At 46.0% G+C, this 13,316-nt stretch overlaps 1 protein-coding gene across 3 annotated transcripts; it reads left to right on the forward strand.

Moving 5' to 3' along the window:
• The first annotated feature begins 1,529 nt into the window (after window positions 1-1,529).
• Window positions 1,530-12,492, forward strand: LOC135227179 (G protein-coupled receptor associated sorting protein 3-like). 3 transcript variants are annotated; one of them, XM_064278643.1, is made up of 5 exons: window positions 1,530-1,709; window positions 7,233-7,322; window positions 7,730-7,813; window positions 8,138-8,216; window positions 8,563-12,492. In XM_064278643.1, the coding sequence occupies exon 5, from the start codon at window positions 8,865-8,867 to the stop codon at window positions 10,662-10,664; it is 1,800 nt and encodes a 599-aa protein (XP_064134713.1). In that variant the 5' UTR covers window positions 1,530-1,709; window positions 7,233-7,322; window positions 7,730-7,813; window positions 8,138-8,216; window positions 8,563-8,864; the 3' UTR covers window positions 10,665-12,492. The 3 variants fall into 3 exon arrangements, 2 of the variants coding, with proteins under 2 accessions (XP_064134713.1, XP_023396959.1); XR_010319822.1 differs by lacking the exon at window positions 8,563-12,492 and having other exon boundaries at window positions 8,138-8,549; XM_023541191.2 differs by lacking the exons at window positions 1,530-1,709; window positions 7,233-7,322 and having other exon boundaries at window positions 7,338-7,813.
• Window positions 12,493-13,316: the final 824 nt, after the last annotated feature.

Raw genomic sequence — 13,316 nt, forward strand, 5'->3', positions numbered from 1 at the left:
CCGTATGTCCATCCTTTTTTCTCTCTGTGCCTCAGTCTGGTCGTTTTTCTGATCTATCTTCCAGTTTACAAGTTTATTAATCCTCTCTTGTGATGTGTCTATGCTACTGCTAAACCCAATGAGCTATTAATTTCAGTTACTGAGTTTTGAAATTTGAGTGAACTCACATTGAGAGGTTTGTCGTATATCAAATACTCCATAATATCCATTCTTTGACTTTCTTTGTGAAATAATGAATATTACCGGCATTTTTAGAAACCTTGTAGGGTAAAAACATCACAAAGTTTAGTAAAGCAAAAAAGAAAGTTTTATTCGGCATATATTCAAAAAGGGCAAAAGCGGGAAGCGGAGAAACACGCTGCTGCAGCCATGTCTGCCCGAGTCCGAGGAAATATTACAGAATAGACAAAAGTGGGAAAAGGGACAGGCATGCTGCCATAGCCATGTCTGCTGGGCTCTAAGGAATGTCACGGAGTCATCAGTATATACTAACATCACAAATGGGCAAAATCTTTGAAAGCTCTGCCTTTTCACAGATTGGCTAGAAACTGTCATCCTACATTTTAAATTGTCTTTCTTAACAACCTTTTGTACAGGTTTCAGGAGCGATATTCAGGAGGGTCTTCACTGGTCCAGCAAATTTTCTGTTCAGTAAATGCTAACAGTAAAAGATAAGTGTGGAAACTCTTTTGTGTTCTGTTTGATGCCCCGGTACCAAACCAAACCCAGTGCCGTCGAGTCGATTCCGACTCATAGCAACCCTGTAGGACAGAGTAGAACTGCCCCATAGAGTTTCCAAGGAGCGCCTGGCGGATTCCAACTGCCGACCCTCTCTGGCTAGCAGCTGTAGCACTTAACCACTACACCACCAGGCTTTCCCTCTATTTGCTTACCTTATGTGAAAGGTTCCCTAAAAGGTATTTTCCTCCCTGAAAGATATTTTCCAAGATTATTCCAGCTATTTTTTCTTTATACCTTGGGGCCCAGTTGATGCGTCCTTGTGAATCCTTGTGAGCCCAGCTCCAGGGGGGGTCACATTCTCTATGCTCAAGGACAGGGAATAATGATTCCAATATTATTTCTTAAATCTGAAATAGATAAAAATGCATTTGCCATGATTTTAGTACCCCAACAGAGCAAAACTTCAGTTTTTTAATTCTGTTTTTGGAATATTCCGGAGCCCTGGTGCTTCAGTGGTTCAGAGCTCGGTTGCCAACAAAATGTTGGCAGTTCGACTCTACCAGCCGCTCTTTGGAATCCCTATGGGGCGGCTCTACTTTGTCCTAGAGGGTCACTATGAGTTGGAATTCACTCGATGGCAAAGGTTTTTTTTTTTTTAAACAATATTTTTTTCTTTTTATTCACATTTAACCTTTTTCCATTTTTAATTAAAAATTGTATTTTGAGAAAAGTGTAGATTCACATGCTGCTGTAGGAAATAATACCGAGATAACTGAAGGGCAGAAGGAAAAGGCACGGGGTGGGGGGGGGGGTGGGAGAGGTGGGGGAGGGTGGGAACGGGGGGAGGGTTTGTGCGGGCGGCGGGGAACGGCTGTGTGTAGGCGTTTCCGGTGTCCAGAGCAGCCCGTGCTTCGCGGTTGCCATAGAAACACGTCGTCAAGATGGCGACCGTGACGCCTTTTCAATAGACCCGGACGTGGCCCGCCAGAGGGAGCAGATTCCTGCCTCGAGGTGTTTGGGATTCAGCGGTAGGTATGGGTGCTCACGCCCTGGGTGTCGGGAGTCCAAGGGGTCCCAGAGCCAAGTCGCCTCTTTCCCGCTTTGGGACTCGGTGCCCGGGTGTCTGCTCAGGGAGAGAGACTGGTTCTCGTGGTCCCGTCTGGCCCGACTGAGCGTGGTGTTCTGCTCCAGGGGTGCCCTGGAGGTGCTCTACATCCACAGGCAGGGGCGATGAGAGAGGGTCTTGGGTGGAGAGAGACAGAGGGGGGAAGAGAGCATGTGTGCAGGAATATGTGTGTGCATCTCTGCAGCTGGAGTGTGTGTGTGTCGCTGCAGCTGCCTGGAGTGTTTACCGTGACAGAGAGGGGAAGAGAGCTTGTGTGCATGTATGTGTGTGCATCTCTGCAGCTGGAGTGTGTGTGTCCGTTTCGCTGCAGCTGCCAGGAGAGTTTATTGTGACAGAGAGTGGAAGAGAGCTTGTGTGCATGTATGTGTGTGCATCTCTGCAACTGGACTGTGTGCGTGCGTGCGCGCGCGCGCGCTTCATCCCAGCTACTGGGAGTGTTTACTGTGAGGTAACTCGAGTTAGTTAATGTGCATCACGTCGGTCATACTGAGTTCCTAGCGCATATTAGGAACCGAGTCAGGCTTGTTGACTGTTTTTCCTGGGTTTACGTGGCCAGCGTGGGTACCATGGGGGCTGGGTGACTGCTGTGGGATTTGGTGCGGACTGAGCCGACTATTATGATTCTTGCTTGCACCGCTTATTACTATGATAGTTGTCAGGTGTTGCTTTCCTAATTCCTTCTAGATTTATTACTTAGCATTTGAGTGTAGAGTAGAGCTTATCTCCCTTATCTTTCCATCTACCTATCCGTTTATGTATTTATTTATATCAGTAAGACTCATAGGTGCCTATTTTGCTCAAAGGTTTACCATCTGTTATTATTATTGCTTATTTTGATGGTCATTTTGTCTCCAAAATGGCCGGTGGAAGCCTCTTCAAGTTGGCCCCTGTGTCCGTTTGACACCTCCCTAGTGTTCTTTGAGGATGTACTTTGCCCTGGGAGCCTATTTCCCTATCTGTAAGGGCAGTAACCCTGGTGCTGTAGTTGTTAAGTGTTTGGGCTGCTAACGAAAAGGTCGGCAGTTCGAATCCACCAGCAGCTCCTTGGAAACTCTATGGGGCAGTTCTACTCTGTCCTATAGGGTCGCAATGAGTCGGAATGGACTTGACGGCAAAGGGTTTGGTTTTTGGGTGTAAGTGCAGCAATGATGCCTGCCTCGGAGCATTGCTTTGAGGATTTGAAGAGAAAACGTCTGAAAATAAAACCCCACAGCATGTGGCATCTGTAGAACTCAGCACGTGTGGGTTCCTCATTCCACCTTTGCCTCCCTCGTTCTGTGAACACCATGCTTCTTTTTGAATGCCGTTTTATTGTGTTTTCAGTGAAGGTTTACCCAGCAGTTTATGTTCCCATTCAACAATTTCTACACCAGTTGTTCAGTGACATTGGTCACATTCTTCACAATGCATGAACATTCTCATTATTTCCCTTCTGGTTGTTCCATTTCCATTAATCTAGTTTCTCTGCCGCCTTACATTCTCATCATTGCTTTAAAGTAATTGTTGACCATTTGGTCTCAATGTTTTCTTTTTGATGTATTTTTTAGTAGTTTTGCTATGATGTGCTTATATTGCGTGTGTGTCTTTGTTTATCCTACCTACTTACGTTTCATAGAACTTCTTGAATATGTGGCTTGACATTGTTCATCAGTTTGGGGAAACCCTCATCAGTTATCTTTGCAAATATTGCTTTTTCCCCATTCAATTTCTCTCTCTCTCTCTCTCCCTTTTTTCTCTCTGTCTCTCTCTTCATCTCCTGTGACTCCAATTAATCACGTGTTAGAATGTGTCACCTTGGCCCTTATACTCTTGTGTTTCCATCTTTTTTTCTCTCTGTGCCTCAGTCTGGATATATTTCTGATCTATCTTCAAGCTCTGGAAGGTGGAGTTCTACTCTGTCCTATAAGGCCGCTATGAGTTGGAATCGACTCCATGGCAACGGGTTTTGGCTATCTTCAAGTTCACTAATCCTCTCTTGTGCTGTGTCTATGCTACTGCTAAACTCAGTGAGGTATTTATTTCAGCTCCGGTATTCTTCAATTTGCGTGAACTCACAGTGAGAGGGTTTGTCGTGTATAAAATACTCCATAATATCGACTATTTGACCTTTTCTTTGTTAAATAATAAATATTAATGGAATTTTTAGAAATAGATGAAAATCCATTTGCCATGATTTTAGGGGCCAACATGGCAAAATTCCAGTTTTTTATTCTGTCTATGCAATATATATTTTTTATTATTCACATAATTAAAATTTTATTTTGAAGAAAATTGTAGATTCACATGTGGTTGTGGGAAGTATTACCGAGAGATCTGAAGGGCACAGGTGTTGTGCTTTCAGCAAAGGACTGGGAGGGGGGCCGCAGCCCTGCGTAGGTGTTTCCGGTGTCCAGAGCAGCCAGTGCTTTGCGGTTGCCATAGAAACCCGACGTCTAGCTGGGGATTGTGACGACTTTTTTATAGACAGGGACGTGGCCCGCCAGGAGGAGCAGGTTCCTGTCGTCCGGTGTTTGGAATTCAGCGGTAGGTATGGGTGCTCATGCCCTGGGTGTGGGGAGATAAGGGACCCCAGAGCCAAGGGGCGATTTACTGCTTTGAGACTCGGTGTCCCGCTGTCTCGTCAGCTGGAGAGACAGGCCGTCTTGGTCCCTGCTGGCCCGAGGGAGCGTGGTTTCCTGCTGCAGGGTTGTCCTGGAGGTGCTCTCCATCCACAGACAGGGGCGATGAGAGAGGGTCTTGGGAGGAGAGAGACAGGGGAAAGAATATGTTTCCGTGTGTGTGTGTGTGTGTGTGTGTGTGTGTCTGCATCTCTGCAGCTGAAGAGAGAGAGGGCGCGCGTGCGCGTGTGTGTGCATATGGCTGCAGCTGCGGAGAGTGTTTATTGTGAGAAATACTTGAGATCGTTTGTGTGCGTCATGTCGGTCCCATAGAGTTCCTAGCCCATATTATGAACCAAGTCAGGTTTGTTGGGTTTTTTTTTTTTCCGCCAGATTTACGTGGCCAGCATGGGTACCATGGGGGCTGGGTGACTGCTGTGGGATTTGGTGCAGACCGAGCCTCTATTTATGATTCTTGCCTGAACCACTTATAACTATGACAGTTGTCAGGTGTTGCTTTCCTAATTCCTTTTAGATTTATTAATTAGCATTCGACTGTATAGTAGAGCTTTCCCTTCTGCCTTATCTGTTTCTCCATCTATCTATCTATGTATTCATTTATATCAGTAAGACTCATAGATTCCTATTTTGCTCAAATGATTACCATCTATTACTGTCGTTGTTTATTTCGATGGTCATTTTGCCCCAGAAGTGGCCAGTGGAAGCCCTTTCGAGTTGGTTTCTGTGTCCGTTTGACACCTCCCTAGCATTCTTTGAGGATGTACTTTGGCCTCTGAGGCCATTGCCCCATCTGTAAGGGAAGTAACGATGCCTGCCCCAGAGCATTGTTTGAGGACTTGAAGAGGAAAAGTCTGAAAATAAAACCCCACAGCGTGTGGCACCTGTGGGCCTCAGCAAATGTTGGCTCCCCATTCCACCTTTGCCTCCTCTGTTGTGTGAACGCCATGCTTCTGACGTTGGCATAATAGCAGAGCTAGCAGAGAGCGTAGATGGAAATGAACTAGCAAGCAGGGATAAACCCACATTTCACTGTGTGTGAGCTTCAGTGTCACCACCGTGTGCCGGAGGGGGCTGTCCGATGGAGCTGGGGAAGAGGAAAAGCCTCCTGCACGGCTTCCAGTTCACTGAGTGGGGATAGGCCAAGAGAGTCATCACCCCTGCCCCTTCCGTTTCATGTGCTTTCCTGTCTCTTGCTTTTCTCTCTTATTTCATGGGCTTGCTTATCCTCTTCCTCTCCCTACTAGCATAACATCAGAGAATGAGGATAAAGAGCTAAGGGTTGAATGTGCAGTGAAACCTGTGAAAGCCGGAACTTGACAGGTCTGCCATGTTTTTCTGGTTCTCACAAGTTTTCCACATTTGTCAGGGTGCAGTCTTACCACTTTTCTATGGCTCATTTTAGTGGAAAATATTTGAGTTTCTTCTCTGACAGGTTTGAGCCTTATATAGTTTCTGGCTCTCCCAGGTTTTTCTGTGTCTATTGTTTTCAGAAATTTGACTATTCAGATGTCACCTTGTGTATTTAAGGATAGCAATGAGGTGATATCCTACGTATAGTTTTGTAAACTGCCTTTTGTCAACAAACATCATATTATGAAAAGCAATCCATGCCTATCAACTGAAAAGTTCACGGTTAGAACCCAGCAAGAGGGGCCTGTAAAGATCTGCTTCCGAATGTTCAGAGCCTTGAAACCTTATCAGCAGTTCTACTGTGCAACACACGGGGTCACCCTGAGTTGGAGTCACTGGAGGGCAACTAACAACAACAACAGCCTATTTATCTCAAACAAATGGGCTGGATGAGGAGCGGGTGGGCTTTCGCAGGAAGGGTCCATGTAAATAAACAGGGTAGTGTCACTCCAACCTCCTGGCTTGGGATCTGTCATGGATTAAATTGTGTCCCCACAAAATATGTGTCAACTTGGCTAGGCCATGATTCCCAGTATTATGTGAGTGTCTACCATTTTGTCATCTGATGTGATTTTCCGGCGTGTTGTAAACCCTACCTGGATGGTGTTAATGAGGCAGGATTAGAGACAGTTATGTTAACGAGGCAGTGCTGAGTCTACAAGTTTAGGTTGTGTCTTAAGCCAATCTCTTTCTGAGATATAAAAGAGAGAAGTGAGCAGAGAGACAGGGGGACTTGATACCAACCAGAAACAAGAGCCAGGAGAGTAACCTGTTCTTTGGACCTGGGGTCCCTGTGCTGAGAAGTTCCTCGACCTGGGAAGATTGATGACAAAGACCTTCCCCCAGAGCTGACAGAGACCGAAAGCCTTCCCCTGGAGCTGGTGCCCTGATTTGGGACTTCTAGCCTCCTAGACTGCGATAGAGTACATGTCTCTCTGTTAAAGCCATCCACTTGGGGTATTTCTGTTACAGCAGCACTAGATAACTAAAACGGGATCTATTTTCTCAAGATGCAAGCCTGCTTCTACACTGAGGTACAGGAATGGGGACTCAGAGTCGAGGGAAAAGCTTTCTGAGGGGCCAGTTGATAATATTTGAAGTCAGTCGGCTCCAGGTTCTGGTTCTGGAAACGCACACTCCCATCTCCACCCACCCCTCCCAGCCCCTTTCATTTTGGTGCAGAAGTAATGCCACAGAAGATTTCACAGAGTTCCTGAGAGTGGAGATCTGAGGAGCTGTGAGAATTTAAGAAGTTCATTTACCTACTTCATCCCTGATTCTGGAAAAGGAAGGGTTGGAAGCTGAATTCTGGAAATGTGTGCATTAAACTCTATTTTTCCACCACTGCCAACATAGTCTCTTGCTGTTTTGCTGAATGCCCCTCCATCTTTCTGTAGGGTGTGGTGCTTCTCCAGGAGGAGGACTCTCCTTTGGTAGGGAGGTGGACATCTCCTGAGGACCCCCGCTGTGTGGGCAGGCTCCCATAGGTAAGTGAGGTAGGATCTAGGTATGAAGCACGTGGGGAAGGTGAGGGGGCACATAATGCTATTATTGAAATAATAGTTCCCACTATCTTCTCTGCGTGCTTTCTAAATATAGTTGCCCGTGTTCTACTACGACCCCTGCACCTCATGTTTTTGTTCAGGGAAGGAGCTGTGGCCTCTGCTGGGAAATGGCTGACTTCAGAGTTGCGGGGAGGGGTATTCAGACAGGCTGTATGTCTGGGGTGAGTTGGCTGGGGAATCACTGGAGGAGACCCAGACAGGTGGTAGGCATTTAACATGGCCTTGAATATATAAAAGCTAATGTTATAACCCTTGTCGTGGGTGTTGGGCCATCTGCTAATTCCCCTGTTTCTTCTTTTTTTCTGCCCTGTCTTTCTGTCTATCAATAGCTCTGTCCCTTTCCTATAGATGTCTGTAGGGAGCAGTTCTCTTGGAAGTTAAGAAAGAAGACAAACTATTAACTTGGATCCAAGGTGGGTATGAGCATGAGTACCCCCGTTGACTGGGGGTGGGGGTTGGCTGTTGGCAGTCGGGTGAGACCAGATCACATCTTGGACCATTGACTTCCAGCTTTCCAGACACCTCTGCCCTCACGCATTTGTGTACAGGAAATGGGGGTGGGTGAGCCAGGATCATGTCTATAGAGCGATTGGTAGATACCGGGGTTGGAAATGGGGAAGGAAGTGATGCCAAGAGGGTCCAAGGACGTCGGCTATGTTGCATAACCAGTGCTGTAGATTTGGAAAGGCAGATGTTTGTTGGATTGAGAGACCACCCTTGTGTGTTTTTGCCCATAGATCTGCCTGTGGATCTGCTGTAGAGCTTGTCAACTTTGGAAGCAAGGAAGGAGGGGAGAATCGCACCGGATCAGTGCAGGTTGGCGTGAGAACGAGGCCTGCCTGGGTAGACCTGTAGGGGAGTGGTGTACACCAGCATGGGGTCAGAAGGGCTGGGTGCTCCTTAGCCTCTCTTGCTCTCATCTCAGCAAGCTTTCCCACGGTCCGTGCTCCTGTTTGATGCAGAGGAAAGAGTGTGTAGGGCCTGGGCCGGGTGTTGTTTGGGAGTAGCGGGAGCGTGGAAGGGATAAAATGAGGACGCATTTTATCGACTTGTACCACACAGTCAGTCTCTGCTCTTCCTTTCATGTCTCTCTATGTGACTTTGTGCATAGAGCAGTACAGTGGGAAGAGACTCAGAGCCCCGTTTCATTCTTCCAACTCAGGTCCGTCTGCAGTGCTAGCTGTGGTGGCCTCGGAGTGGCAGAAGACCATCCCTCTGAGCAGGTCTGCACCCAGGAGCCGTCATCTTCCTCCAGCCTGAGTGTGCCTCTGCCCTCTGTCTGTATCATTAACAGAGGCTGTGTGTTTTCAAAGGGGACTCTGTGACTGTCGAGCCGACAATTGACTCTGACTGTTGCTTCCAAGGCTATAGGCTGACCCAGTGAAAGAGTGTTAAGACACTGACCCGAGACACCTTGAGTTGTAAGGCCGATACCGAATAGGGCTATATAACGAGACTTCAGCCATGTCTGAGAATAAGAGTGGAACCCATGCTAAAACTAGGAAAGGGGCCGGCATAAAGGCTGAAGCAGAAAGGGAGGCTACTGGCATAGTCAAGGCCAAGGCAGGGTTTGAGACATATGCAGTAGCAGAGAGGAAGGGAGTGTCTGAGGCTAAGGTTGTAACTGAGACGAAGGCAAGAGCCCTGTCAGAGCCTACGGCTCTGGTCAAAGGCGTGGCTAAGGCCATGCCTAGATCCTGGGCCAGGTCAGGGGAGGAGATGAATACAGACTTTGGTCCCAGGGCTGAGGATGAGGCCGCTGTGGTATCTGGTTTTTCTTGTGTGGCTGAGGAGAGTGCTGCATCTGGGGCCACACACAAAGATGAGACTGATACTGATGCCTGGTTCTGGGCTGGGGAAGAGGCCAGTATCGGTTCCTGGTTCTGGAACAGGGAAGAGGCTGGTGGTGATCAGACGAACGCTAAGGACGAAGGTGAAACTGATATTGGTGCCTCAATCAATACTGAGGAGTTGGGAATAGAGGCTGCTACTGGGGCCAGCTGGAAGCCTAGGCCAGGGGCGGAGGAGGAGGAGGAGGACGAAGAGGAGGAGGAGGAGGACGAAGAGGAGGAGGGGGAGGAGGACGAAGAGGAGGAGTGGGAGGACTACGAAGAGGAGGAGGAGGAGGAGAGGAAAGTCGTTATTTGGAAGTGGTTCTGGGATGGAGGTAAAATTAGTTTTGACCCTAATCCTAGACCCTTGTACAGGACAGTTAGGCCCCGGGTAACGTGTGAAATTGATGAAAGAAATAGGCCCAAGGACGGGTCTGAGGTAACTGTCTGGCCCAACGGCCCTGCTGAAATTCCGGCATCGTTGGCATCTGGATACCAGGTCCCGTCGAGGACAAGGCCCCTTTCATGTACTGCCCAGTCCTCAGGTGAGAAAAACACGGGTTCCCTGCCTGCGGCAGAAGCCGGTCTTCGTGAGGGCACTTCCATATGCCTACAGTCTATAGACGCGTACCCATTTGATTCTGAGACTTGCGCGCAGGCCGTAGAGAAGATCAGAGGGCAGATCAGGATCAGGGAGCTGAATGGGATTAGGCCATTTCCTTGCCCTTGCAAAATGGAATGCCGCCTGAATTCTGAGGACTTTGAAAAACTTGTTAGCTTACTTAAGTCAAATGCTGATCCTGTCATTCATAAAATAGCTCAAATTGCGATGGGTATCATCAAGGTTCATCCCCTTGCCCAAGAGCTCATTAATGAGATGGGTGTGCTGACTGTTATTGAAAGCTTGCTCCATTTTCGATTGCCAAACGTGACAAGAAAGACTGAAATTACTCTGAATCCCATTTCTGTGGAGGAAAGACAACGCAGGAATATAATACATGTTGTGCATATGTGTAAGGAAACCGTGTCTTTTCCCTTGAACTCACCTGGTCAGCGATCTGGATTAAAGGAATTAGGGCAGCTGAGTGCTGACCGTAACCATCACTTCATTGTTGCCGCTTACCTTCCAGAGCTTTCCCGTATGCTATCCCTGGGAAATCATAAAACCAGAAATCTGGTTTTGAAAGTACTTTTGAATATGTCTGAAAATCCCATTGCAGCAAGAGACATGATGAACATTGAGGTATTGTCAGCATTAAAACTCATCTTTCACCAGAAAGAGGCAAAAGCCAATCTTGTTACTGCCGTGGCCATATTTGTTAATATAAAGGAGCATATCAGAAGGGGATTGATTGTAGTTGTTAATCCCGTGAGTTATAATGAACTCAAGGCCGTGTTCCGTGAAGCTAAAACGATTATTGAAAAATTGTAAAATGAGCCAGAAATAAAAGAGAAAACTTGGAACAATCTCCAAACTTTAATAGGCTGTATGTTCCCAAAGAGCCTTGCATAATGCTGTGCTTATCACCATGTGCACGTTATAAATTGCATCTTTAACGTGATGTTACTTGTGACAGCCTCTGGGTTTGAGCTAGATCATATTTGGATATCAAATGAATATTACCCCTTGAGCCGAAAATACCTGTTGATCTTCATCCTGTCTAGTTTGGGAGATGTGTAGCATTTTCCGTAAGGAGATGGTGAACCAACATTGGAAGTAAGCCAGCTTGTTCATTAGTATCTACATAGATCCATTTGTGGCTTCACGTGGCAAAAAACGAAAAGCAAAACAAAACAAAAAAACCCTTGAGTTTATAGTCTAGTTGCAGAAATAAGGCATATACACACAGAAATATGAGCGCCAGTACCGACAGCGTATATATGCTCGTAGCCAAACGTGCCCTCTTGATCCTTAGAGGAAGCAGGGATTGCTACAGTGTAGACTGTTTAATGTAAAAGGAATAACTGTTTTCCCTATTCCACCTGCATGACACAACTCATTCTACAACACGTAAACGGACCTGAGTCTCAGTCAAAAGGTCATGTTAGTTTATTTAATTTTTTATCTCGGTACCACATTTGGAGTTCTCATATTGTCAGGCTATTTGGTTTATGTCAGTGTCATCTCTTACAGAAAGAAAGGAAGGAGGTTTACAGGGGAAACATTCCCCGAGTGCCTACTCTACGTCAGACACTGTTGGCACCACATTTTACAGGTTTTTTTTTTTTTTTCTGTCTCTCCCGATGATCCTGTTGGATAGGCTACTAGTATTTCGTTTTATTGTAAATCATTAATCTGGGTACTCTCCAATGAGAATCCGAGGTGTTTAATTTTTTTCCTACAAGCCCACAGCTGGCAAGTGGCATAGCTGTTTTGTCTGGTAACCATGTTTGTCTGATACCGAAACCCACTCTCACCACACTGCCTTACAGTCCCCCTTCACTTTTTCCCATGGTGGTCTTCAAGGCTCAGGGATTATTTGGTTTTAATGGCTCAATTCTGCTGTGGATGATGTCCCTGCCGGGCTTGCAATTCTTAACATTTAAATTTCTCCAATCTGGCCATGTCAGTTAGTTAGGCTTTTGGCTCCACCTGGCTGGAGGTCAGGAGAAAAGTCTGGGATGAATAGATGGGTTTGGCCCAACAGTCGACCCAGAGCGGCAGCTGTCTCAACCCACAAGATGGTGATTTCTGGAAGTCTGTATGGTCCAGAAAGTATTCCCAGGAGTTTGGCCTGTGGCTGAGTTCTGTAAGTCTTATGGCAGGAAGTACAGCCCATGGTCTGAGCTAAAGAGAAAGTTTCTGTGTGTGAAAGTATCGGGTTATACGCTTTAAGACTTTTACACAGTTAAACGAAATCATGCTCTCAGTGCTGTTTGTAACATGCTTTTTCCCTAGCAGTATATTGTGAAGATCTTTCCATGTCAATAAATGTAGTTCTAAAGCATATTTTCGAATCGTGTAATATTTTGGTATGTAGTCTCCCGATTTTTTCTTTCCATATTTTCTAATATACATATGAACACATTTATTCTTTTGCAAAAATGGGAGAGTGGTATTCTGCAACTTGCCTTTTCCTCGTCATTATTTTCCTAATTCATTATTGTAGAGATCTGTCACATGCTTTTTATTAATAGCTTCATTGAGGTATAACTGACAGACACTAAACTGGTCGTATTTGGTAAGTTTAGAGATACGTATTCATGCATGTCACCATCACCAAAATCAAGATAGTCACCATATCTGTCTCCCCTCAACAGCTACTTCCTGCCCCTTGGTAATCCCTCCCTCCCAACCCTCCCTTTATTTCTTCTCCCCCCACCCCCGCCACCATTGATCATCTTTGTATCCACATAGTTTTCATTTTCTATGATTTCGTACCAATGGATTCATACAGCGTGTACTCTTTTTCTTTTTGGGGGGGAGGGGTTGTTACTGGCTTCTTGCACTCAGCATAATTATTAGACATTCATCCATGTTGTATGTGTTAATAGTTCATTGCTTCAAATTGCCAAGTAGTATTCCATTCCGTGGTTATACCACATTTTGTTTATTCTCCTGTCGAAGGACATTGGGGTTGTTTCCAGCTTTTGGAGATTATTAATAGAGGTACTGTAAACATTGGTAGATATATGCTTTTATTCCTCTTGGGTGAATGCCAAGGAGTGGAATGGCTGGCTCATGTAGTAGGTATATATTTCACTTTTACATTTTCCTAAGTGGCTGTGCCGTGTTACATTACCACAAGCTGTGTGTGAGGGTTCCCATTCCTCTCCATCCCTGCTAACACCTGATGTGGTCAGTCTTTTTTCATTTTAGCCATATGGCATTGTGGTTGTAATTTGCATTGCTCTGGTGAGTAATGATGTTGAACATCTTTTCATACGCATGTTTGCCATCCACGTATATCCAGTGAAGAATATGTGTGACTCTTTTGCCCAATTTTAAAAAGTGGATTCTTTTTTTAATACTTTTTTCATTGTACTTTAGATGAAGGGAGACCCTGGTGGTGTAGTGGTTAAGTGCTACGGCTGCTGACCAAAGGGCCGACACTTTGAATCCGCCAGGCGCTCCTTGGAAACT

Source organism: Loxodonta africana, chromosome X (genome assembly GCF_030014295.1).
Source record: "Loxodonta africana isolate mLoxAfr1 chromosome X, mLoxAfr1.hap2, whole genome shotgun sequence".
Lineage (NCBI taxonomy): Eukaryota > Metazoa > Chordata > Mammalia > Proboscidea > Elephantidae > Loxodonta > Loxodonta africana.

Excerpts from the sequence above, each read along its gene's own strand:
- LOC135227179 (XM_064278643.1), top strand. The coding sequence starts at position 8,865 with ATGTCTGAGAATAAGAGTGGAACCCATGCTAAAACTAGGAAAGGGGCC.